We start from the raw sequence: 24142 nt of genomic DNA, 5'->3' as shown, positions 1-24142 counted from the left end.
AAACTGCGCATTTTCTGTTGTTCATCAACTTCCAACATTTTTATTCCTTGCTTCACCGACTCTGGCGAAATTAGAGAGGTCTGCAACATGCTTTAGTACTGAAACAATGTGACTTCAAATCATCCTGACCATACAAAATGACAGTCTTTACTTACATTTGGCATTCTTTGCAAATACTTGGTATATTACAGAAAAGTGCTAAAGAAATAGGTAAATATCTGTTTATTGTACCAATAAAAAGGCAAGAATGTGCTGCTGTAAATACTTTTCCAGTGAAGAAACAGGAAATAAACTGTTTAGCGCAGTGTCCTTAAACTGGATCCAGCGAGACATGCTGAAAGCTACTTAGGAAACATTATGAGAGATAAATCAACAACCCTGACAGTGCAGAGGGGGATTACAGTGCTTTGCAAACAGAGGAAACACAACAACAAAATCTGACTTCATAGCAGCTGAGAGCCTTCAGATGTTGCTGTTGGGATAGTGAGCAGTAAAGGATTTGGCCAGGAAGTAATTTCACTCCGTGCCACCATGTCTGTCAGTGCTTTCAGCCAGCATTGTACAATTTTGTTTGTACAATTTCTAATTTGAAAAAAAGCCTAAACAAAACCCAACCCTAAAAACCTGATGAGCCCCTGATGTGAATTGATCTTTGTGTGTAAGTTGTCTTTGGCTTTAAAACAATTAATTGGGTTATGTTTTCCAAGCTTATGTCACAAGTACAACATATACTGTATTATAACAAATTACCACAGAAATATTTTCGAAGACATCTTTTAGATGAAAATATTTAGAGGTATTTTACAAAAATAACAAAAAATAAATTATTTTTCTTTTAAAATGAACAGCTATAAAATCCATGAACCAAACAACACATAACATTGACATGAGATGAAATATATTACACTAAAGGCCAGTTAATTACCACAGTGGTATGAGGCTTCAAGTAAATTAGGAGGCACTTTTTGGCCGAGCAGTAGTCACTGATTCAGTGGTAAAGTCCAACCCACAGAAACACCTGAAACAAACTTGCTAACGCTTTCTAAGATTCTAAATCCCTCAAAAAAAAAAAAAAAAAAAAAGGTGCAGCTAGAAAGGCAAAGAGCAAAAGGCCACAGAGGGCACCAAGGTCTGCTGCTTTCCTTGCAGGACTGTGCTCAGTGTGGTTGGAGTTCCAACACAGTGGGAACAACTCAACCTTGCCCACCCTACAGGGACATTTCTGTTAAGGTTTCACTCACCACAGCAGAGAGGAGCAATAAAACCCCAGGGACAAGGGAAAACAAACACAAAGACAGGCAGCAGCAGGTTATATGAGAGCAAGTTCAAAGTGGAACAGATTGAACTCCACTCTAACGAAGAGAGCATTCAGTACTTGCAGAGTGCCAAGCACTAATACAGGTTGTGCTCTGTGCCAGTCCATTTGGAATAGACTGAGTGACCCCAGCACCACAATTTGGCACCCTCAAGATCCCCAACACATAAAAGCTAAATCTTCCAGCAAACAGAAGAAGCTACTGTCATGGAGACATTTAAGTACCAGTACATGAGTAGGCTGTTATGCAATATTGCTATTAAAATACCTAACATAACAAAAAGGAAGACAATAAAGGGCAATTAAAGCCAGAAATTACATACTTAGAAGCACTATAAAAAGCATTTTTTACCTTTAATATACTTAAACACTCTAATGTACCTAAATATAGTACTAATAAACATTCTTAATAGAAGACTGTATTAATTTAGAAGTTTAAAAAATGTGGAAGGCAGCAGTTTGTGGCACTATTGTAAAGCACAGTGTGTTTTTGGGAAGAAAAGCGCAGCACTGAGTGGTCCTTAAAAAATCATGTCATCTCAATTAGGTGCAAAATTCTCCAGCTGGAAGACCAGGTCTACAGCAGCATCAACATCTGGCACAATGTGATCTGGTTCCACTAAACCAGGGTCGAACCTAAAATCCCTGTGGCCGTGGAACACGGTTTCCGTTACGCTGTCCCTGCTGTCCAAGGGCACCTCGGTGTGGGGGTTGTACACCCCAGTACAAACCAGGACAGACCTGCAGTGGGCAGCAGCAGCAGATGCCAACTCGTTCTCCCAGCTGAGGCCTATCTCACTGTCCTGAGAGAGCGCAGCAGGGCCTCTGCTGCTGGAGACTTTGGCTTGGATGCGAGGTTTGGAGCCTTTCCTGGAGCTCTCCTCAAGGTAGCGGTTGTACAGGTTAGCACCATACACATCAGTCATCAGATTGTCCCTGCAAAGCAGAATGCAGTCAGTACTGTCAACGTATCAAAGACATTTTTACAGTTTCCATTTAACAGTTTATTCTATACTTTTCGCAGCTTTATGTGGAATTGTGCAGATAGGGAGAAATCCAACCCCACAGCTATTTTATTGCACCATTTTCATGAAGCATGAAATGGTAAGAATTCATCACTCCTCATACTGCAGTTGCAGATCGGGGCAAGGGGAATAAAAATCAAGGTATGAGCAGCCCATGAATGAACTTATTATATTTACAAACATTTTTGAGGTTCTGGAACAGTCTTTAATACAATACAGCTTTTTCTCCTTCTCTGAAAAGGATTCTATGATGTGACAGCACATGCAATAGCATATGACCAACCTAAATAACCTCCGAGATAAATTCTAGCTCTACATTATCTTACAGTCCTTTACTCAAAGCCAGTTGGTGTTACACCACTATACCTAATAAAACAAATACACATGCAAACCCATTTTCTTACATTTACAAAGCATAGTACAGAAACAAATAAAAAATCAGGAGAAATCCTGGTTGCATATAAAACACCTTTTGTGCTTCTATAAAAATTACTCATAAAAAAAGCAAATTATTATTAATTTTTAAGATTAGAAACGTCACAAAAAATACACCATAGCGCCAAGAAAGTTACATGGTCTCAGTGGCAGAAGAAACAAGCTGGTTAGAGTTGTGTGTTTTTCTTGGCTGGCATTTACACTGAGTGATTTCCTGCTGTACCTATAAGGCTCAGCACACCTCACCCCACAGCATAGAGGGTCTGGATGGGCTGTGATTTCCTGCTGTACCTATAAGGCTCAGCACACCTTACCCCACAGCATAGAGGGTGTGGATGGGCTGTGATTTCCTGCTGTACCTATAAGGCTCAGCACACCTTAGCCCACAGCACAGAGGGTGTGGATGGGCTCTGATTTCCTGCTGTACCTATAAGGCTCAGCACACCTTACCCCACAGCACAGAGGGTGTGGATGGGCTCTGATTTCAGGCTGTACCTATAAGGCTCAGCACACCTTACCCCACAGCATAGAGGGTGTGGATGGGCTGCTCCCAGCTCCTCTGCAGGGCCTGGGCCCGGATCAGGTGCTCTGCATACTGGTAGGTCAGCCGGCTGGGCTTGCCCATCAACGCCTCGTACTTCAGCTCTTTGCCAGTGATCTTCTTGTAAATGTTTTCCAAACAAACCATGAATGTTCCGTGCCCAAACCTACAGAGATATAAAACCAAACCATGAATATTCCATTCCGAAACCTACACAGTTATAAAACCAAATCAAATTACAAAGTACAGTCTGAAAACACTAAACAATGCTTTTTTATTTCATTATTTTTTAGGAATAAATCGTATCTTGCAACTATCAAATTCCCTTCAGCATGCAACATTTCTGCAGCTGGTTCACTGCAAATTAAGTGCTGATTAGCTGAACAACAAACACCACAATAAACCCATGTTATTAGGACGGCACAACAGATTTATCAGTCTAACAGTTCTAAAATTGTTCACTGTAGATACTCTGGCTGCCTTACTGTAGCCTGAAACTGTCACACATATATCTTTTAGTAAAATGCTAATTACAGATGGCCTTTGCTTCCAACGACAGGTATCTGAGCGGATCTTTGACCCAGGACTGAGGCTGCAATCAAGTCACAGTAACAAGTTTCTACTTCAGCATATCTTCAAATTACAAATTGAGGGGAAGGGAGGAGAAACAAACCTATTAAAGAAGTACCTTCTATTGAAAGAAAAATCAAACAAAACCACTCTAAGAGGTCCTGCCACCTTGTTTGGCGTGTTCTACTTGTTTTTTCTTATGTTCCTTAAAGAGCTCACTGCATTGTCCTCAGCTCAAAACCACTCACTGCTTTCAACCAGGAGGGTCAGCTCTTTACCCTGCCAGGAAAAGAGAAATACCACAGAGGGACCTAATGAAATGAAACAATGGCCTTGATAATTTTTTCATTTTTGCCTTTGAACCAAGGCTCTGAGGCCCTCAGGAAAAAACCTCTCTTTCCCCACTGTTCTGGGAGTGAGGAAACAAAAGGGTTTAGAGCTTAAAAGCAATTTTTCTCTTGAGTAACTGATTTCCTGGATGCAATAATGCAGCCAGCAACAAGGCAGCATTAGCTGAAAGTGCATTGCTTTAGAGATGTTGCATTCAAAGCCAAGGCCTGCTGTGAGGCTACATGAAACATTTTGTATTCAAGAGTTGACTCTGAATCCTACTGGAAAATGAGGAAGCCCCAAATACATCCCAGTTATATTAATGTTATAAAGCACTTACCTTGGGGACTGTGCCTCAGCCACCCACATCAGATCCATGTTACAAGCAAGCACAGGAATGTGAGGGTAGTTTTCCTGGTCATAGGGATTTCCAGGATAGCCACTTGTCAGCAAAACATCTATTATCAGCTGCAGGCTGGTTTCCCATCTGACTGGCTCCCCAAACAACACCACAGCTGTGAGAACCACAATTACAGTCATGGAATTGTTAACAGAGCACCAAATCTCTGATCAAACAGTCCCATTAACTTTAATTTAGGGTTTTAATATATTACATGCCCATTCATTCACAGAAAATCTCAGAAGTAATAAGACCCCACTGCAAACTCTACAGATTTAGGAGGTTTTTTTAATTGGTGCAGTTTCTCCAGAACACTGGACAATATTAACTTCTAAACTGTATTTCTGTGTCTTCCACACCTTTGTGAACTCTGTGTTTACACACAGTATTTAAATGCTCCACCGGAGATGTTAACTTGTTCATCTCAGAACAAAATTTGGATGTTGTTTTTAAAAATTGTTTTGGTCTCCAGCAGTAATCTGATATGGATTTTTTTTTATATTCCAAGGTCCAATTTCTACTTTCCTGTAGTTCAGATGAGATGAGAGGGAACACAATGAGCTGAAATGAGACCCTTCTTATAATACAGCTCTGGAGTGACCATCCTGACTGCTTGTAAGAACAAGACCAATTATTTCTGAATAATGCACATCAGTTCACTCCTCATTTATGAAAGAAGGGCAACAATTGCCAGTTAAAGGCAGATAAAAAGGCAAGACCTCATGAAACTTGAAAAACACATGGCTGAAAACTGCACACATTAAAAACCAGCTTTACCACACATGATGAGTTCCAAACTAATGACAGATGTCATTAACAAGGAAATTTTAGGACTGTCTCAGACAAATTTCTAAAGTGCCCAACAATTTAAAAATAATTTCTGATTATAAAATAAAGACATTTCATTTATTAATGGAGAGATGCAAGTTAAATAAAGATAACTGACCCTCAATCTTGGGAAGCTCCACAGCAGAGGGGGACTGCAATAAGAAAAAAGTGAAAGTTTTCTACAAGATTAAACATCTACTACTATTTTTAACAGAATAAATTCAAGCATAGCTCCCCTAGCTGCCTCCTGCAGCTCTGACAGGAAATGCAGTCTCTGTATTGATATATACCTGACGTCAGTTCACTGAGAAACTTGTGTTTCCATTCTGAAGTGAAACCTCTGGCACAGGGACAGCAGACAAGTGACTGTGCTGTTCCTGCACGAGCCTCCTGCTCCTCCTGAGCTGCCTCTGGCAAGCCTGAGAGCTCCAGTTGTTTAAATTACTTGTTTATGAAAGTATGGGTGATTATTTTTCTTTGCTTTTCTTACTCTTACAGGAGTAAGAGGCCTCCAATACTACCAAGACATTTGAAAAATAGTTTTTGAGATGTATTTCTTTAACACTGCTAATAAAGAAGAATGCACTGTATAACATGTAATATATTTGCTAAACAATTGTTTGCACTTCATGATTTACTCTGTGTGGTGACAAACACTTTAACAGGTTCTTCACCCTCCCCACCCACATGGGTGAGAAGCCCAGAAAAAGGTGACACACCTGAGTTATGGATTCTGTGAGGCACAGAGAATGTCCTGATTACAGGTGGGCAAATCCACTGTGCAGGCTGACCCTGAACATGTACAGTACACATAGCTATTCACTTCCTCTTTAAATTCTGCACAATTCAACTGGAACCACTGTACCTACTGTTAACATTTAAACAGTGGTATAAACAACAAAGGGAGTCCTTTGAGGTAATATTCTTTATCTTCAAAGCATTACTTTACAATCAAAGCTACCTCACGGCTTAGAAACAATACCAACACTGCAATCCCATACTGCAGGGAAAGGCTTTTGTTATCTTCCACACTTTCTGAGGAGGCCAATCAGCTTTCCAAGACAGATTTTGCATTAGGTATCTGTATAGATTGTAAGTTTTCCCACAACAGGAGGTTACAAAATCAAAGGCTGGGTTAAAGAATTACTACTGAGAAAAAAAAATCTATAGCGTAGTTCTTGAGAATGCTGTGATAAAACAAATAAGGAAGCAAAACAGCAAAGTCAAAATACAATGTACGAACAGCAGCATTAGCTTGGTAGTTAAATATTCACCCCCAGTTATAGGATGTCATGCAATGAGCAAACAGAGAGGTCTGAAACAAAAATCTACACTCACCAGGATGTTGGGTCTTCTGTCATGGTCAACTGCATCGAGCAGAGGGCGTTTCTCCCGCAGGGTGTCGATGGTGATGGGCTGGCAGAACCCAAGGCTAGGACACACCAGCTAAGGACACACAGCTGCTCATAGGAAAGGGTCTGCAAACTGCTAATTCCATTTTAACCATTTGAATGTATTCCATTTACAAATTATTTAGGAATGAAAGCAGCATGGAAGATTGACTTTTCCTTCTGTGATACAAAAAGATGATTGTCCCACTGCTGATAAATGAGGGACCAAGGTACTATTTCATTTTTAGTCTTGTAATAGACTTCTCTCTTAGCCAAGCCTAACAAATTTTGACCATTAACTGGAATGTTCCTTCAACACTTTTCTCTCAACTTCATATTTGAAACAGAGCTTATGCTTAGAGGTTCCATATACATTTTTCACAGTTTATGATTTACACCAACTTTAATGAAAATCCCACTAAAGGAAGAAGTGCAGAAGGGACTTAATGGAAGCATGAGCAAAGCTTTTGCAAAAGTTAAGGTTATTAAGTCACAGTTTGAAACCTTGATAGCACCATTACACCAATATAATTCAAGTTCTTTGGGCAGTTAGTATAAAATCACATTCAAAACATGAATTTGAAACTATACTAAGAACTACCATTACTACTCATTACTGCATTAGTAGGACTGAAATACTGGATTTTCACTTGACCCACAGGATCCCCTGAACCTGATTGAGGAAAACACTTTCACAGAAAGTTGTTATTTTTTAAAACTTTTTTAAAGATACTCTTGAGCAATATCAAGAAGTGGTCCTTGTCCAGATACCAGAACACATTTTTCATGGTAACGCTTGAACATCCGCAGAGGACTGTGCGACATCATCACTTGATCTTGTGAAATCTGTTTAGGATTTGAAAACAAAAGGAGTCTGTTGTTTTTCAGAGAAGTTGTTTATACACAGTTAACAGATCTGTTCAGTTAACAGATGTGACAGATTCCAGGAATTACAAAACAATCAGCATTTTCTCCTTTCACAAATGATGTATTGATAATATGCCAGAAAAAAATACCTTACTGACAAATTATCATACACACCCCTTTCAGCTTCCAGCTCTATCCAACATGAGCAAGCCTTTCTCTCCTAGTTTTACAGAATCACCAAATTCATTTCGAAACAAACTGGGAAGGAGAATCAAAACTGTCCTAGTTCCAATCATGGGCCATTTGCTTGACTGTAGCACTGATTTAATTGTACCAGAAGATCTCATTCTTTTAGTTTACATATCCCCACCCCTTCAATAGGACAGGTACTAACCAGTAAGATTATTATCCTGTAACAATGCTCCTATGAATCACTACTTATCACCTTTGCAAAGAAATACCTTTAGCTTTACTAAAGGAAAGATCAGTACCTTTTCCAGTGGAAATGCCATTAGCTTTGGACAGCTTTTTTTACTTTCTAAGAAAGCAAAGCATGTCAGAGGGCTTAAGGGAAAAGCAGACCTGATTAACTGAGCAGCATTTAACGGAAGGTAACACATCTGACACATTCAACATGATAATGAAACAAATAGGATTTAAGGGACTCACTGGAACTCCCAGCAGGTGAGACAACTGGTCAGCCTTTTTCTGGCGCAGGCAGTTGCCTGCATTGGTGACAAAGACCACAGGCACCAAGAACTGTCCCTGAGAATTCACCAGCTTCTGAAAGGCTGTTTTGGCAGCAGGAATGGGGGTCTTTCCTCGGACCAGCACTCCATCAATGTCAAAGAGAAATCCAAAGGATGGCAGCACGCTGAGCTATAAGGAGGGGATGAAATCAAAGGGTACATTTGTTATGCCATTATGTTAGTTATGTACTTACACACACGTGATGGAGTTTACAGCAGCTACAGCCCCCTGAGATAGACACCAATGAGCAAGGGATCTTGAACTCTGCACATTTTCATGTGCCTTATAGACACATTTATGCTAAATACATGTTGACACAAGGAGCACAACTCCCTCTGCCTTATGCATACAGACTTTGCCCTACAAATAGTTCCAGAACATTTCAGAGGACAGGGAAAAATTAAGTTAGACTGATCCAAAGAGATACAAAATACATGCTGCTGTGCCATTGAGTCCCACTTCAGATTTGCTTGACACCCACAGAATACTAACAAAACATACAAAAGTAAACTTTTCCGCAGTAGGCAGGTCTTGGACACAAGTATTGTACTTGGCTCCTCCCTTACAAGGTGGTTATGTAGTAAAACCATTCTGCTCCACAACAGGTTTGATTACAGCCAGGTGACGGCTGTGCTCCTTACACACAGCTTCAGTCCATTCCTAGCTTTACATAAGGCAGACTAATTGGGGAAGTCAGCACCTTCTTAAACAAAGATGCTGCTTGAGTTACTAAAATGTTTCTCCTTGCCGGCCTTTGAGGCAGTGAAGAGCTAGACTTCATGAGCCCAGGGAAGGAGAGCAGAGACAGAGAGAGGGCTGTTGAGCAATGAAACTATTACTGAACCAGGCTGGAACAAAATCTATCATCTGAAGTTCGGTTCTCTCCCAAGCCTAAAATGGAAAGCAGGAACCTTGGGTACTATGTTCCCCTGTGTCAGTGATGGAAAGGGAGGGGTTAAGAGCCGATCCCGAGGTGATGGAGAGAGCAGGCACAGAAGGACTCCAGCCATGGGAGGTGGGACAGCCTTTGCTGTCGGAGCGCCTCAGGGCACACACCCACAGCCACCGTGTCTCCTGCGCAGGGAGAAGGGCACTTCGCACTTTGTTCCACATCAATTATTCACCCGCCACATTCTTCCTGCAGCCGGGCACAGCACCGAGACAGGCACTGCCACCGTCACCGCTGGGAATGGGGATGCAGCTGCCGGCACACCCTGACACTCTCACTGCTGCCTCCTCTGAACCCACGGCACTCACACCACAGCCAAAATCCACTCCGCTACACAGCCCAGGTGAATAATGTCAACACTCTAAATATTCTCAGTCGTTTAAATAAGGCTGGGGTTTTTGTTCAGCTTTACAAGCAAGAACTGCCCCTGAAGCCTTCTCCTTTCTCCTCTACAGAATCATCAGCCTCTATCTAAGACCAAAACCCCTGCAGCCCTTGTTTCCACACTGTCTGCACCCGTTTCAGGAATGCTGTATCAGAAATAGCCAAACTACCACAGAGATGCTGCTAAAGGCTTACTAATAAAGGTACAGCAGTCTTCCCAGGCTTTGTGAACTGGTACGTGAAATTGCTGACACTATGGTGGCATTGGAATAATTTTGTAGTAAATCCGGTTAAGTTAATTTTGCCACATTTAAGTAACAGATATATAGGTAAGAGATTACAAACGAGAATTTTACGGTGAGTAACACCAGCAGAAAGAAAAGTATTACAGAGCGAAAAAAACACTAAGGAAGGAACTGAGCAGAGAGATAATGAAGTCAACAGTTTTTTTCCCCTTTTGATCCTAAAGAAAGTGTTGGTGACAGGAGTGCTCTGCCGCGCTGCACAGCCACGGGGACCGGTGGAGCCGGCAGTGGTCGGAACGACTTTCCCTCGTTCCCTCGGTAAGACCAGGAGAAAAGGCAGCCCCAGGACAGGGGTTCCGGGCGGCAGTGCCCGGAAAAGCCGTGCCGGGGGAGCGAGGGTCACCCCGGGCATCCCACACGCCGGACAGGGCGTGTGGCCCGGCCGCGCTCCGCCGCGCCCCGCGCCCGTTTCGCTTTCGCTGCGCCCCAGCCCGCCCGCCCGGGCCCGGCCCCGCTCACCGCGCTGTGCCCGCTCCGCTCGGCCGCGGGACCGCACATCCCCCGCGCCGCCGGCAGCCGCGGCGGGCGGGCTGCCCCGAGCAGGGCGCGGAGCGGCGGCAGCGCCCGGCGCATGGCGAGCGGAGTGCGGCGCCGGCGAACCGCCCCGCCCGGCCGGCCCGGCCCTGAGCTCACGGGGCAGCGTCAGACGCGTCACGGGCCAACGTCAGCCCCGGGCCAGCGGCTCCGCGCTCTGCCAGCCCCTCCGCGCCCTGCGCGCTTCTCCGCGCCCAGCCAGCCCCTCCGCGCCCTGCCAGCCCCTCCGGCCCGGCGAGCTCCGCGCTGCCGCCGCTCTCCCGCCCCGCAGCCGCGGCTCGGCCCCTCAGGCGAACCGGGGTTGGTACCACGGCGGCAACAGTGAGAAGAGCAGCACAACATTCCGACCAAGGAGATGACTACTTTTTAAATTGAATAACAAAGCAGAAGAAACATCCTCTCTGGTTGTGCCTGGCCAGGGGTGAAAGGAATAGAGCATCTCTCTTACGAGGAAAGACTGAGGGAGCTGGGCATGTCCAGCTTGAGAGGGGACAGCAGAGATGGGACCTCAGTGGGAGGGGTGCCAAGAGGATGGACGGGGTTCTGCTTGGTGGTGCCAACCACTTGGATGAAACAGGCATGAACTCATGCCCAGGAGGTTCCACCTGAAGAAGAATTTCTTTACTGTGCAATGACCAAGCACAGGAACAGATTGTCCAGAGAGGGTATGGATTCTCCTCACTGGAGATATTCCAGAACTGGCTGGACACAATCCTGTGCCCTGTGCTCTGGGATGGCCCTGCTGGAGCAGGGAGGTTGGACCAGATGCCCCACAGTGGTCCCTTCCAGCCTGCCCTACTCTGTGATTCATTTCTTGGGAAAAAGCCTCTCATGCACAAACACCACAGGCCCTGTGGAATGCAAAGGCATTCACCATCAGCTAGACTTGAAAGTGAGACAAGCAGCACAAAATGTCATTAGTTAATGGATACTCTGCAAAGCCATCTCTGTTTATCTTGCTCATCTGCTAATGCAGATTAGGTAAATCCACTTATTTCCTAGCGCTGCCAACAAATATTCCTCACCACCCGTCTGACTGCAGGGAGAAACTGATTGCACTGCACTCACCAGGACACTGAACAAGGAAAGTGGCCTTCGATCTGCACCACTGACGTGGCTGGCATTAAATGAGCACACAGATGCATTTCTAAGAGACAAAAGCAGGCCCAAATCGATGCAGCAGACAGAACAATTAGAGCGTTTATCCCCTTGGTGCTCAAGCCAGGATCACACCCAGGGCAGAACTCTGAAGCACACAGGAGAGCAAGCTACCTGTAACAATACATAAAGTACTTGTTTTATATGCTGGCTGTGTTTAGGGCTGAGGCATTACAGAGATGGTATGAGCCATAAGCCTGACACCACACACAGCCAAGCACAGCTGCACACTCAGAGTTCAGGCTGAGCCTGCCCACTGCTCCATTCTCCAGGACAAACAGCATCAGTTTCCTGGCTGTGGCCACTGCAGCTTCCCTGCCCTCACTGCACCAGCAATTCCACAGCTTGGCAGGACACAGGCATTTTGCTATAGGCCACTGTGGCAAATAATTACTCTGCAGTTTGTTCCCTCAGATGCAGCCACGAGCACTCAGCTCAAAAATGCTTTGCACTCAGAGCTACAGAGAGAGGATCTGGCACAGCAGGGCCAGGCAGCAGCCAGTTTGCCTTGCACAGCTACACACTGCATTTCTGTGCATTTATTCCATTTCTGTGCTGGTTGGCAGAGATCAGCCCTGTCTTAAAAACTTCCCTTTTACATCATGATGTTAGTCATACTCCATTGAAAACAAATGCAATTACAATCCTGTTTTTTTCTCATTCTTTCAATTTATTCTTCTTTTGTATTTCTGTTATCATCAGTCTGTCCCTGATCTCCCTTTACCCTTCTGTTTTCTGTCTTCTATCTTATAGATTCCTATAGTGACAGAAGGGATCTATCATTGGTATTATTACCAAGCTCTCAGACTGTATCAGGCCAAAAAAATTAGGTTTTTTTCCCACTTAAATCGAGTTTACTTATCTCCAGGATGTAGTTTAGCAAATCTACAAGATTCTGACCTTCCTCTTTTAAGCAGTTTTCCCCTGGAAGAAAAGCTGTTGCACAAAGAAATGAATATAAAGTTCAGTGTAGCAGAAGCATGTTCACAACAGAGCTCCAGCTCTATCTGAGCACCCATTTGGCTACTCCAGCTTTTTTATTGGTGTCATGTCCCCCTGCCCCTTCAGTCACACCTCTGAAGTGATAAAGCCTTAGAGGGCCACCTGCCAATTTATTCAGCTCCAGGGACTCAGGGGCTCAGCACCCAAAGCCTGTACCTTTCACACACCTTGATTTTCTACAGGCAAAGGAGCTGATCCAGGACTGTCAGCACATCCAACAGGGAAGGAGCCCACTTTTCCAGGCTGGGAGGCCAGGGGTTTTGGGGCAGGCACTCTGGGAGTGCTGTCTTTTACAGCAACACAGACAGCACGTGGATAAAGCACATCCCTTCCTGACACTCAGGAACAGAAGGCACTCCAAAGGCAGCACCAAAAACACTTTGGAGATGCTCACAACCCAGAGCACACAAGTGTAATAATTTGAGTCATAAACACATCCTTTGCTGCTTTATTACAGAGAAATAAAGCAGAGAAAGTGGCACTGCTGACAGGAAGAGAGAAGAATGTGTTTGTGATGTTAGTTGTCTGCCTGCTACCAGTAATTGAGTTTTTGATTTATGCTGGGGCTTTTTTTAAGGTTTTAATTTGGCAGCTATGCTTTCCACTTTTTCAATTCTGTTTTTTTTTTTGTTTGTTTGATCATTTGCATCAAGTAATAGAAAGCTTGTCTCTGTAATTTAGAGCTTTGGTTGTTCTGGAGTGGATTATTCACAACAGATAGCAATAGATAAATACTGAGAGCATCCAGAAATGCTGAACAGACCCAGACTTGGCTGTTAAATACTCTATTCCTTAGACAGAAATATTCCATGGCTGCAGATGTCCAATTTCAAATGCCATTCATTCAGACCTGTACAACGTTAGCCACCCACAAGACTCTGAACAGGCTCTACCTTGCCTCTTGTCCCAGGATACACAAGTCAAGGGCAGTAGGGGATGCAGAGCTTCAAATCCCTACAAGAATGGCTGGCTGTGATCCCATTCTTTGGCCATGATTAGAGAATCACCACAACCTTTTGAGCTAGAATAAAACAAGACATCAGGTTGTAAATAAGTTTTACTAAAAATATTTGAACAAAGTATCACAAAGTTTTTTTACAATAGCTGCTGAAATATCCAGCATTTATGTAATTCATCCAGGCACAGTTACAAACGACAAAAAGGGGAACAGGTTTTAGACATTGCATGTGTTTTGGAAAGAACCAAATCTCCTCCAAAGTCACTCCTAAGATCTGCCTTCAAAGGTACCTCTAGACAGGTTCCAGGTCATTCTGGTAAACTCAGCAGGTGTAACAGTGTAAGTTACTTCTCACTCAACAAAACCCAGCATGAGAAGATGAGCACACTTACAGTCAGGACAGAGCAGACAGGATGGCAGGAACACCATGGGTTTCCCTTCGGGATTTAGATCACTGGATGTGGTTCTATCTGTAAGAGGTCCCCCTGCACAGACCCTTTCCCAAAATGAAAGCACTGAAGACATCTGTTGGATGCAGAGGCAAGTTCACTGAAGTTTGACCTTTTCCAGCACTGGAGTGCAAGTCATCCTAGTGGACAAACCAGAATGATGGCTCTCCTTCTGCACACCACACTGTAATTCCATCAGTTTACTCCACATCCAAAAGGACTTTCAGAGCTAAAACCCATTGCTACCAGAACTTAGGAACCTGTTGCAGAGGGGTTACACAGGGGTTACACAGGGGTTACAAACCAGGCCATACTGTTACAGTCCTAAAAGTGTTTTTGCTTCCTCGCTCTGTGCCAGGAGGGTTTCACTGGCATACTTCTGGAGCAGCTCCATCTTCTTTCTCCGTACAAGAGCTTCCTCAATCTGCAGAGATAAAACCAGGACGCACTCAGCTTAATTGAGAGGCTGAAACCTCAGATGCTCAGCTATAGAAAAACACAGGGAGATGAAAAACACAGGAAAGAGCCTGTGAAAGTTGGAGCTGTGAACTGGTGTAGAAGTAGTGGAGTGAGATGAGTCAGGAGTATTTTTAATACTCAGATGAAACTCTTAGGAGTCAAAAGAAGCAGTAAAACAGAGGCTCCTGTCTGATCTCTGCTCCCACGCTTGTTGCTCAGGGTGTTAGCTGCCATTTCATTCTGATCTCGGTACAGTCACTTGGGTTTTGCTCCAAACAATTCTCTCTGGTACAGCTTTAAGAAATGCAGAACACATGGGGCTTTGCACAGAGCCCTCACCTCTCAAATCACAGCTAGTGAGAGTGCCCTTCATGTCAGCCACAACCAGGAACCTCTGTCCTGCATTTTGCCAGAATTGCCAGCATGATTCTGTATGAAGCATGTACTATAAAGATCTACTAGTATCAACCTGCAAGAACTGTTTTAACTCAGTAATGATTTTATATTTGTCCAAACTGCACACAGCATCTCTCACAATGAGTGTTCTGAACCTTAGTTTTTAGTAATTTAGCATCTAGAAGGCATAACCTTGTGGGTGATAGGGGGTGATTTGTCACTAAGAAAGAGAATCAGCTACAGAACTCCAGCACCTTTTTGCCTGAATTATTCTTCAAACAACCTGTTACTGTTCAGGTAATATATACCCTACAACAATTTCAAAGTAACAGTCAGTTTAAGGTCACAGCACCAAAATAATTTTAGAAAACTGATGAGAGCAAATTCTGCAATTCAAAAATCATCCCATTAAATTAAAAAGTAAGTCAGACCATGAGCAAAAAGGCACAGTCCAGATGTAGTAGGCAATCCTAGTTATTGATCACAGCACCACAACACTTTCCAATTCATGGAATACTTAGGAAGATTTTGGAAATTCTCAGGCGAAAAGGGTTATAGCACTGGTACCACAACTCTGGCCAGTTCCACTGCATCTGCCAGAGGATTAAACAGCTGCAGAACCAAGTGACAGAAGTAACAAATTTGGGGCATTTTTACTGATGACCTATGTATATAAAGATCCGTCTTGCAAAAGCCAGAGTGCACCTCTGCAGCTGAGTGCTGTTATGTCTTACCTCCTGTTGGGTTGGCACTGGAACATGTGCAATGAATTTCTGTTGGCCATCTTCACCTTCTCTCTCCTTGCCACCTTCCTCATCAGACTTAAAAGTGAAAAGAATCACATCAAGTTCATTTTATACAGAAGTCATAAAAACACTCCTTTCTTACTTGCTCTGTCAGAAGGACCCAGAGCATGATCACCACTACAAACACAGGAATGGGTGAAGAGGACCCAACACCAAAGGAACATGACAAGGATCACATGCAGATCCTGCTCCTTGACCTTTTCAGCATTACTGCTTCCATTTCCCATATGGCCTCTGCTCTGCTGTGGCATGGGCATTAATGTAAAGCTCTATTTCCTCCCCTTGCATAACTCTGGCTCTCACAGCAAAGCTGTAACAGAAGAGGAGCCAGCTAAGAAAGAAGACAGCAAGTGCTTTAAAAACATAGGCAGCACTTACCTCTACAGATCTGTACTGCTTTGGTCCCACACCTGAGAGCTGGGCTCATGAATCATGGGATAATACAAATAAAACAGGGTACTGGAGGAGCCACCAGATCAATCTTATGGATTTCTCCTTTTTATTCTTGTGCTTAACCCACTTAGGTACAGACCAAGAAATGAGAACTTGTTTCCAGTACCCCTTCTCCAGATCTCAGTGGGAGCAGGGAGAAGAAACAAAAGCCAGGTCACAGCAGTGACAGCAGCACCAGCAAAGCCTTGCTGTATCACAATTCAAGTGTAGACAAGGCCCTGTAACCCTTGGATTTTTACACACTGGCAGTGTGGCATTATCCTGTAGCCAAAGCTGCTTGTGCTGTTCCTGAGGCAGGTTGTACTTCTGAGCCAGTGTCACCAACACAGCAGCTGAGCTAAATCGCAGCCAGTTAAATCACAGCAAGGTCTCAGCAGGTGTTTCTCACTCCAGTGAAACGTCTGCCCTCACTGCCAGCCTTCAGCATGCCCTAAACTTGGGCAAAGCACTCCCCTGCTACTGATTCTTACTGAACAGGGCCAACTGTGTAGTGGGTCAGGTAGAGAGAAGGGCAGGACAGCAACAGACAGGTCCTTGGTGGAGTAACACCATGTCCAAGAAGGGAGCACAGGCACACATGAAATGTCACATCACCTGAGCCGTCCCCTACCTCTTCCTCATGGACAGCATAGATGTTTTCTTCCTCCTCTGCCTCCTCCCCTCTTGCAAGTCGTGCTTCTCTCTCCATTTTCCATTTCTCCACTGCTTCTGCTATAACTGGGTAGCAAAGGAAAATGGCAAGTGTGGCTGAGAGCCTGTTAGAGCAGCATGGTCTTATTTCCAAAGCACTTAAACTTCTTGCCTAAATCCTCTACATCAGTAACACACCCTATAGAACCTCGATGGAGCATGTAATACAATACATCAGTGTAGTCTGAGCAAAACCCCTGCTATCACTGTCAAAGTGTGGTACCTGCTAATAATTTAATTTGGGTACATTTTGGACTCTAAATGTCACAGATAAACACCAACCTACTTTCTGACCTGAGCAACAGGGTCACATGAACAGGCTAAGTGGCTCTTACAGCTCTGTAGCCTGTCAGCAGCTATAGGGATGCTGATCACCATGTGGTTAATTAAACATGATTATGCTCCTTACACTGACCACCCACTCAAGTCTCTTTTTCCATCTCACAGGGTACTTCTCTTATTTTGTAGCACAATCCCAATTCTGTACCTTGCTGCTAAGTGGAAGCTGCCAGGCTGCTGCATCTCTATTACAGCAGAGTGGCAGTAAGAGCACTGAAACAAGTTTTAAGAAGCTTAATCAGTGACATGGCCAATGATAAGACCCTACAGAGGCGCCAGATTAATGCATCTTGGCAGCAGGAAATTACTACAGCAACAAGAGCCAGCAGGCATCCCCCAAGCTCTCACAGATCACACATTAAAATGCTCTCCCTGAGAGAGCAAGACCTAACCAGTGGCACATGGCTTGTTTGTGGTTCCCTAACAGAAAAGGAACCCCAAATTCAGAAGCTTCTTCAATACTTTCTTTCACAAAAACCTTACTTAAGGCAAGAACCACAAAATCTCAGACAACCACTGACCCTGAGAGAAGCCCAGCTCTTGTGCATGAATTGTACATTAACAGCACACTATTGGCTCTGTCAGCATCTCCAGCTCTGTCAGTTCAGGTGGCACAGTAACCACAAGAAAATGTTCTGAAATGACCACCTGAATACAGCCCAGGTAGCCCTGCAGCCAGCAGGATGTGGGGGATGGACCCTGCGTGGGAGCTGTTGGGATTCTCACCACACTACTTCCCTTCCTGCACTATCAGCTGCCTGCAGGCATCTCCCCTTCCCAGGGTTTAGGGCTCCAAGCTCTGCTGCAGGACACTGATAAGTGAAGCATTTCCTTCAGCCCCCTTCCTCCCTGCCCTGCCATCTACCCAGCAAGGCATGACCTTGAACACACAACTCTGTGAATGCCTCACACGTGGAGAAGGGCTAACTGTGAGGATCAGCCACTGCTCAGCAGCAGCACCAAGAGGTGTTCCCTCTGTACAAAACAGCCAACCTCTTAAAGGTGGTCTGTGCCCTTACTGAGAGCTACACAAATCCCAGAAAACAGCACACAGTGCTGAGTTTTAAAGAGAGTTTCAGAAATTAAGACTCGTAATCCTGGTGTCTTTACCAGGGAAGTCAGTAGAGACAACACGAGAAAACTATGCGAGCAGACACAAGAATAAGTGTTATCTGTGGAGAAAGAAGAGGTTTCAAAGGAAAAAATATTTACAAATGTGTTAAAATCCCAAGTTAGACAACATGGGTGAATTAACACCTAGACTTCAGGATTTCCAGCAGGCCCCTCCTTCTCCCAGAAAAGTAACCAGCTATGTTTATGGATAAATAAATAACGAGGTGAGACAGGAAACAGATGGTAGGGTCAGTTTGCACAAAGGAGGGAGAGAACTGCTTGGGTTCCACACATCTTGCTACAATCTACTCTTCTACATTCTTAAGCAGGAAAAAAGGGGGAGGAAAAAGGAGTTTTTGTTTCAATAGTGAATGACTTGCTGACAATATTAATTCATTAACAGTGGTAAAGATGAAAGCCAACTCTAAGGCATCTCCCCCCTGAAATACCTTTTGTAGTGATTTGGATACCCTTATGACAAAGTCTGCCAGCTAAGCACAAGGCAAGGCACAGAGAGGGAAAAAAAGGTACCTGAATTTCAGAGACCACCATTACCCCTTCCTGGGCTGACCTGTGCAGGTCTGGAAGTTCACATACCTTTCTTCTCATGTTCCTGTTCCAGGGGCTCCAGGATGCCATCATCTTCATCCCTGTAGCCATAGTACTCTGCGTCGATGTCCTTCATGAGCTCAGCCCGAGTCTTCCGTGGGGGAGGCAGGGCTGGAAGAACACCACTGTCACCCACCCAGGTCACCTCAAGCTGAGTGTCCCCAGCTCCTCCCAAACCTCGCAGCACCTACAGCTACCTCCCCCCAGCCAATATACAGCATGATGGAACTGCTGCCAGCACTGGGAGCGCTGGTGTCACACTCTGGCCTGCACAAACCAGTTCCAGTACATGACCCAATGCTTTCCCACATCCTGGAGTACTTCCCATTATTTGTCTTTGTCTCACTTTCAGGCCCAGCAATTCCATGACAAAATTTCATCCCCTTACATCTAGTTTTTCCTATTATGAAAGCTGATTATTCCTGCTTCTAAAATGATGTTCAACCCAACTTTCCTTTTTTCTTTATTTTTTTAACCCTGAACTCCAAGTACTATTTACAACTTCTCAATAAAGTTTGCCTGCTATGCTGGCAAGTTTCTGTAGGGCATCAGTCCTTACCATTTGGAACTCCTAGTAGAAACCTGTTTGCTCTTTTCTAGATTTCCTTAAGTGCAAACAGCCAAAGGTGTTCTTTTTCCAAAGAAATAGCATTTAATTAACTCCCTGTGCTCAGTGTTTCATTGTGCTGACCTACGACATTCAGAAATGCTGTTACCAGCACTCCCCACAAACTGCAACAACATTTTACTCAGGATGTTCTACTACACAGATTCATGTCTGGGAAGAGTTGCTCTTTACTTACGTTCCTTTTCAAAAAGCTCTCTAACTCCTGGTAAATCCTTTGCAGCCCCAAAGTATTTGTAGCCTCTGTTTCCTGGAACTTCTTTCCCTTCATGATCTAACATTTTTGGGCCAATCCGCTAGAAAACAAACAGAGTTCATAGTTTAAAACTTTCTTCTAACACAACCAAACATTTTTAGGGGCTGAATAAAGATCCTCTCTAAAAACCACTGGCCAAGCCATCCATGGCTAACTAAATGTTGCACACTTTTCTCAGCAGTCACTTCACTTGTAAGCAAACAAACATGCAGTACAACACACTCTCCACTTACAGCATAATCAGGACCTCCCAGCTCCTTTATTCTGTATTCCCAGTGTCCTTTCTCCCTCAGAAGTTTGTTTATTTCATCATTCAGGTCCCGAATTCTGAATTCACCCAATCCAGCTGTTAGAGAAAAGGACAATAAATCAGGCAGCTCACTGGAAGCACCAGAGGAATTTCAGAATTTTTGCAATGGAATCAGTATAATTCAGATGAAATGTGATTTTTACTGTAACTGCTTATGACTGGAGATTGAAAAATCAAAACATAGTTACAAAAATCTTACCATTTTGAATCTGTGCCACTTTCTTGGAAATCTCCCCAATGATCTAGTCAAATAAGAACACAAAAATTCATTTCTAACAAAACCTGTCTTTAGTGGAGGGTACAGAGAAAACAGATTGTTTGAGAAGTGCATGACAATAAGACAAGTAGCAACAGAACACAAGTTGAAACTGGGGAAATTCTGACTAAATTCAAGGGGAGGGGAGGGCAATCATTAAGAAGGTTATCAAACACTGGAACAGCAGGCCCAAAAAGCTGTGGAATCTAAATCCCTAAAGATAATAAAAGCTCAGCTGGACATGGCCCTGGGACAACCTGACATGGTAGGACCTGCTTAGAACACCGAGATGAACAATCTTCCAATCTAAAATATTCTGTGATTTAACTGTCAGGGTACTCACAGGTGTGGAAAAACCCCTTGTAATCAGGCTGTCCACATAGGAAGTGTTACAGTTCTACTTCCTATAGAATTACAAAAATCCATAGGCTGACATTACCTGTCTCCTCCATTTCTCAGCTTTGGGCAGCTCATTACACTCTGATGCAAGGAAAGGCCTTCGCTCCTGTTTGACAGAAAATCACACATGATCAAACTCAACTGAGCACCAGCACACTCACAGCACTTCACACTGCCTTTACTGCTCAGTTTATCCCAAATTATGCTACCAAGCTCCAGGGCCTTCTGCTCCCATGGATTTTTGCTAAGTGGAAAACAATAATGATTTACAGCCCTGACAAATTAAACTATCACGGACTATAAAAATTATTTAAATCCACTTTACCCAAATAAAAATATGTCACCTGTTTTTTTCAAAACACCCCACAATCCTCTCCAACACAAAAAAAATTTTCTGTTCAGGACAGTTTCACCACTTTCAGCACACAGCACCTAGTTAAGGTTATGCCTTTCTCAAATGCTACTACTAAATAATGACATTTTTTCCAAGATTATTTCGTTTTGTACTCTCCCAACTACAGTTAATACAAAACACCTTCTTCACAACCTTCTTCACATTCCATTGACTTGCTTACACAAACCAGTACTTCATCGTCCTTCCAGGGCTCTGTGTGCAGTTATTTTGTTTCTTTTCCCACAGCTCTTTTATTAAAAATACCTTATATTAAAAGGTATTAAAACCCCCTCTCAGCATAATCTACTGGACCCTATTGCATCTTAACCTCTATCTGTTGTTCATGGAATCTTTTCTACTACAGTTTCTCCAAACTTTTTTTTTTTACTTTTCTGTTTCATATTGCTGAGTGATAAACCTGTCCAAAAAGGTTACTGGGAACACTCTGATCCCCACATGAACATTTTTTCAATTTGACTTATGATTCAGTGAAAAGCACTCAGTTATAATCAGAGATAGGTGGGGATCAGTCTGTAAGGTTTGTGTGGGTTTAAGTTTATTGTATTGTAGTGGTGGGGATGTTTTTATTTAGAAATTAAGTCCATTTTTTGGTCAATCTTACAGCAATCAAAACCCCAATCTGTGTGACAGTGCAGACCATGATGAACAGCAACAAAGCTGTTGTGTGTTGGGTGAACAACATTCCAACCTTGTGTCCCATGGGAGTCTCCAGTCCACAGAGCTCCTAAAGGCCTTTGCTCAGTGGTTACTGTTTTACCAGATCACCAATGAATGAGAGTATGAGGATTTCTTTACTTCTAGGGAGAAATCCAAACAAACCTTGTGATTCCTGTCAGTAAAACTGTTTGTGCCTCAGTTTGCATAAGCAGCTGCAGAAGGAGATAACTTCAGCCTCAAAAATAATGTTCATTTTCTGCCCAGCATGCTGCCTCTATTTAGAGCATAACTGTAGGGGTTTTTTGGGGATTTCTTCCCCAAACAATTACATATAAGAACTAATTTTCAATTTGCATTTTCTTTTCAGCATCTAAGCCAACGTACCTCTGAAACACACACACACACACACACACATATATATAAGCTTTAAAGCAAGTAACTGATTTAAGAAAACTTCTGTTTACTATTTCTGGTTGTGTGACTGTGAAATACAGTCAGCTGAACTACTTTCTTTCTTACTGGAGTCAGGTTCCTACAGGACACCTGGGCCTGGCTGATGGCCCAGCACAGCTTTGAACAAGTCCTGCCTTCCTCCCTGACCTACCAAACCTTCAGGGCTTTTACATCTTACCTTGACTTTTCCTTCCTCGAGCTGGGCTTGCCGAAATCTGGCCAAGGCCGTCCTAAAGAAAAGAAAGCAGATTTCTTTTTAAAAATCCACATTCCAACAGGAACAAGTTGTGCTCTGGATGTTTATTATGGACTTAATGACAGTCTACAGAAAACAAAGGCTTGAACACATTCTTTGAGCACCTCAAACTCCTCCAGCTAACGATTTCTCAACACTAGAAATCCTCAGTGGTTCATTTCTCAAATAAAGCAATGCTGACAGGTTCCTGGCCTGGCATCTCTGTTCCCAAAATGGGAACTGCCTAAAACCCCAAGGGTCCTTTACAACATATTTCAGTGTATTTATCCCCCAGCCCTTGCTACAGGGTCTCTCCTGCACAGAACCACCCAGGACAGCTACAGGAGCTCCACAGCACAGATACATGTGTGCAGGCGCCCTCCTATTCCCACCACCTCTGCACCAACACATGCACAACTAAGCATCCCAAAGCATCATTAAAGCTGGTGCTTTAAAGAGGCTGAGCAGTGAGTCCCACTGGGCCAGCCAGTCACAGCCAGCAGGCACAGACGTGTGAGACCAGCTACAGCCTCGGGCGAGGCGCCCCACGACTCAAGCGGTGCCCGCTCTGCAGTGCCCGCGCCGCACTCACATGGCCTTCTCCGCGTTCCGAGCCTGCAAGACACAAACAGAGCGGCCTCAGTCAGCCCCGGCCCTGCCTGGAGCGCCGGGAGGGACCCGGGACACGCCGCACTCCCTGTCCTCAGCGGGCCAGCCCGGGGTCCCTCTGAGCCCCTCGCCGGACAATGGCAAGAGCCCAGCGGATCCGGCCCTGCCCCGCACTCGCCACGGCCCCGCTCTGTCCCTCAGTCCCGCACTCACCACGGCCCCGCTCTGTCCCTCAGTCCCGCACTCACCATGGCCCCGCTCTGTCCCTCAGTCCCGCTCTGTCCCTCAGTCCCGCACTCACCATGGCCCCGCTCTGTCCCTCAGTCCCGCACTCACCATGGCCCCGCTCTGTCCCTCAGTCCCGCTCAGTCCCTCAGTCCCGCACTCACCATGGCCCCGCTCTGTCCCTCAGTCCCGCTCTGTCCCTCAGTCCCGCACTCACCATGGCCCCGCTCTGTCCCTCAGTCCCGCTCAGTCCCTCAGTCCCGCACTCACCATGGCCCCGCTCTGTCCCTCAGTCCCGCTCTGTCCCTCAGTCCCGCTCTGTCCCTCAGTCCCGCACTCACCATGGTCCCGCTCTGTCCCTCAGTCCCGCACTCACCATGGTCCCGCTCTGTCCCTCAGCCCCTCAGTCCCGCCGAACGCCGCGCGCACGAAGCAGCTCCGAGACCCGGAACTGATCCCGGCCCCACTCCCGCGTGCGCATGTGCGCCCCTGCACCGCGCACGCGCAGAACTCGGCGCGGAGTCGCGCGCCAGCAGCGCGCGCTGGCGGGTTTGGCGGGGCGCTGGGACGGACTGGGGAAACAGGGAATGGCTTGGGAGAGAGGGGACCTTAGCGACCATCCAGTGCCACCCCTGCCACGGCAGGG

The 24142-nt window shown here is 44.8% G+C and overlaps 2 protein-coding genes across 2 annotated transcripts; both read right to left on the bottom strand.

Annotated features, from left to right (window-relative positions):
• Positions 1–10: 10 nt before the first annotated feature.
• On the bottom strand, positions 11–10725 carry LOC146431898 (haloacid dehalogenase-like hydrolase domain-containing 5). The gene is made up of 8 exons (XM_085073093.1): positions 10550–10725; positions 8372–8581; positions 7569–7681; positions 6783–6876; positions 5563–5596; positions 4557–4731; positions 3294–3482; positions 11–2251 (listed from the first exon to the last, which is right to left on the bottom strand). The coding sequence occupies exons 1-8, from the start codon at positions 10661–10663 to the stop codon at positions 1855–1857; spliced, it is 1326 nt and encodes a 441-aa protein (XP_084929219.1). The 5' UTR covers positions 10664–10725; the 3' UTR covers positions 11–1854.
• Positions 10726–13823: 3098 nt separating this feature from the next.
• Positions 13824–23955, bottom strand: ISY1 (ISY1 spliceosome associated protein). Its single transcript, XM_085073092.1, has 12 exons — positions 23910–23955; positions 23520–23566; positions 23255–23277; positions 22606–22657; positions 20943–21008; positions 20447–20489; positions 20171–20283; positions 19860–19977; positions 19045–19167; positions 16916–17022; positions 15781–15867; positions 13824–14615 (listed from the first exon to the last, which is right to left on the bottom strand). The coding sequence occupies exons 2-12, from the start codon at positions 23520–23522 to the stop codon at positions 14508–14510; spliced, it is 843 nt and encodes a 280-aa protein (XP_084929218.1). The 5' UTR covers positions 23523–23566; positions 23910–23955; the 3' UTR covers positions 13824–14507.
• Between the last annotated feature and the right edge of the window lie 187 nt (positions 23956–24142).

The sequence above is a fragment of the Lichenostomus cassidix genome, chromosome 12 (genome assembly GCF_008360975.1).
Source record: "Lichenostomus cassidix isolate B80296 chromosome 12, HeHo_3.0, whole genome shotgun sequence".
NCBI lineage: Eukaryota > Metazoa > Chordata > Aves > Passeriformes > Meliphagidae > Lichenostomus > Lichenostomus cassidix.
This window is presented reverse-complemented; position numbering and strand designations above follow the sequence as displayed.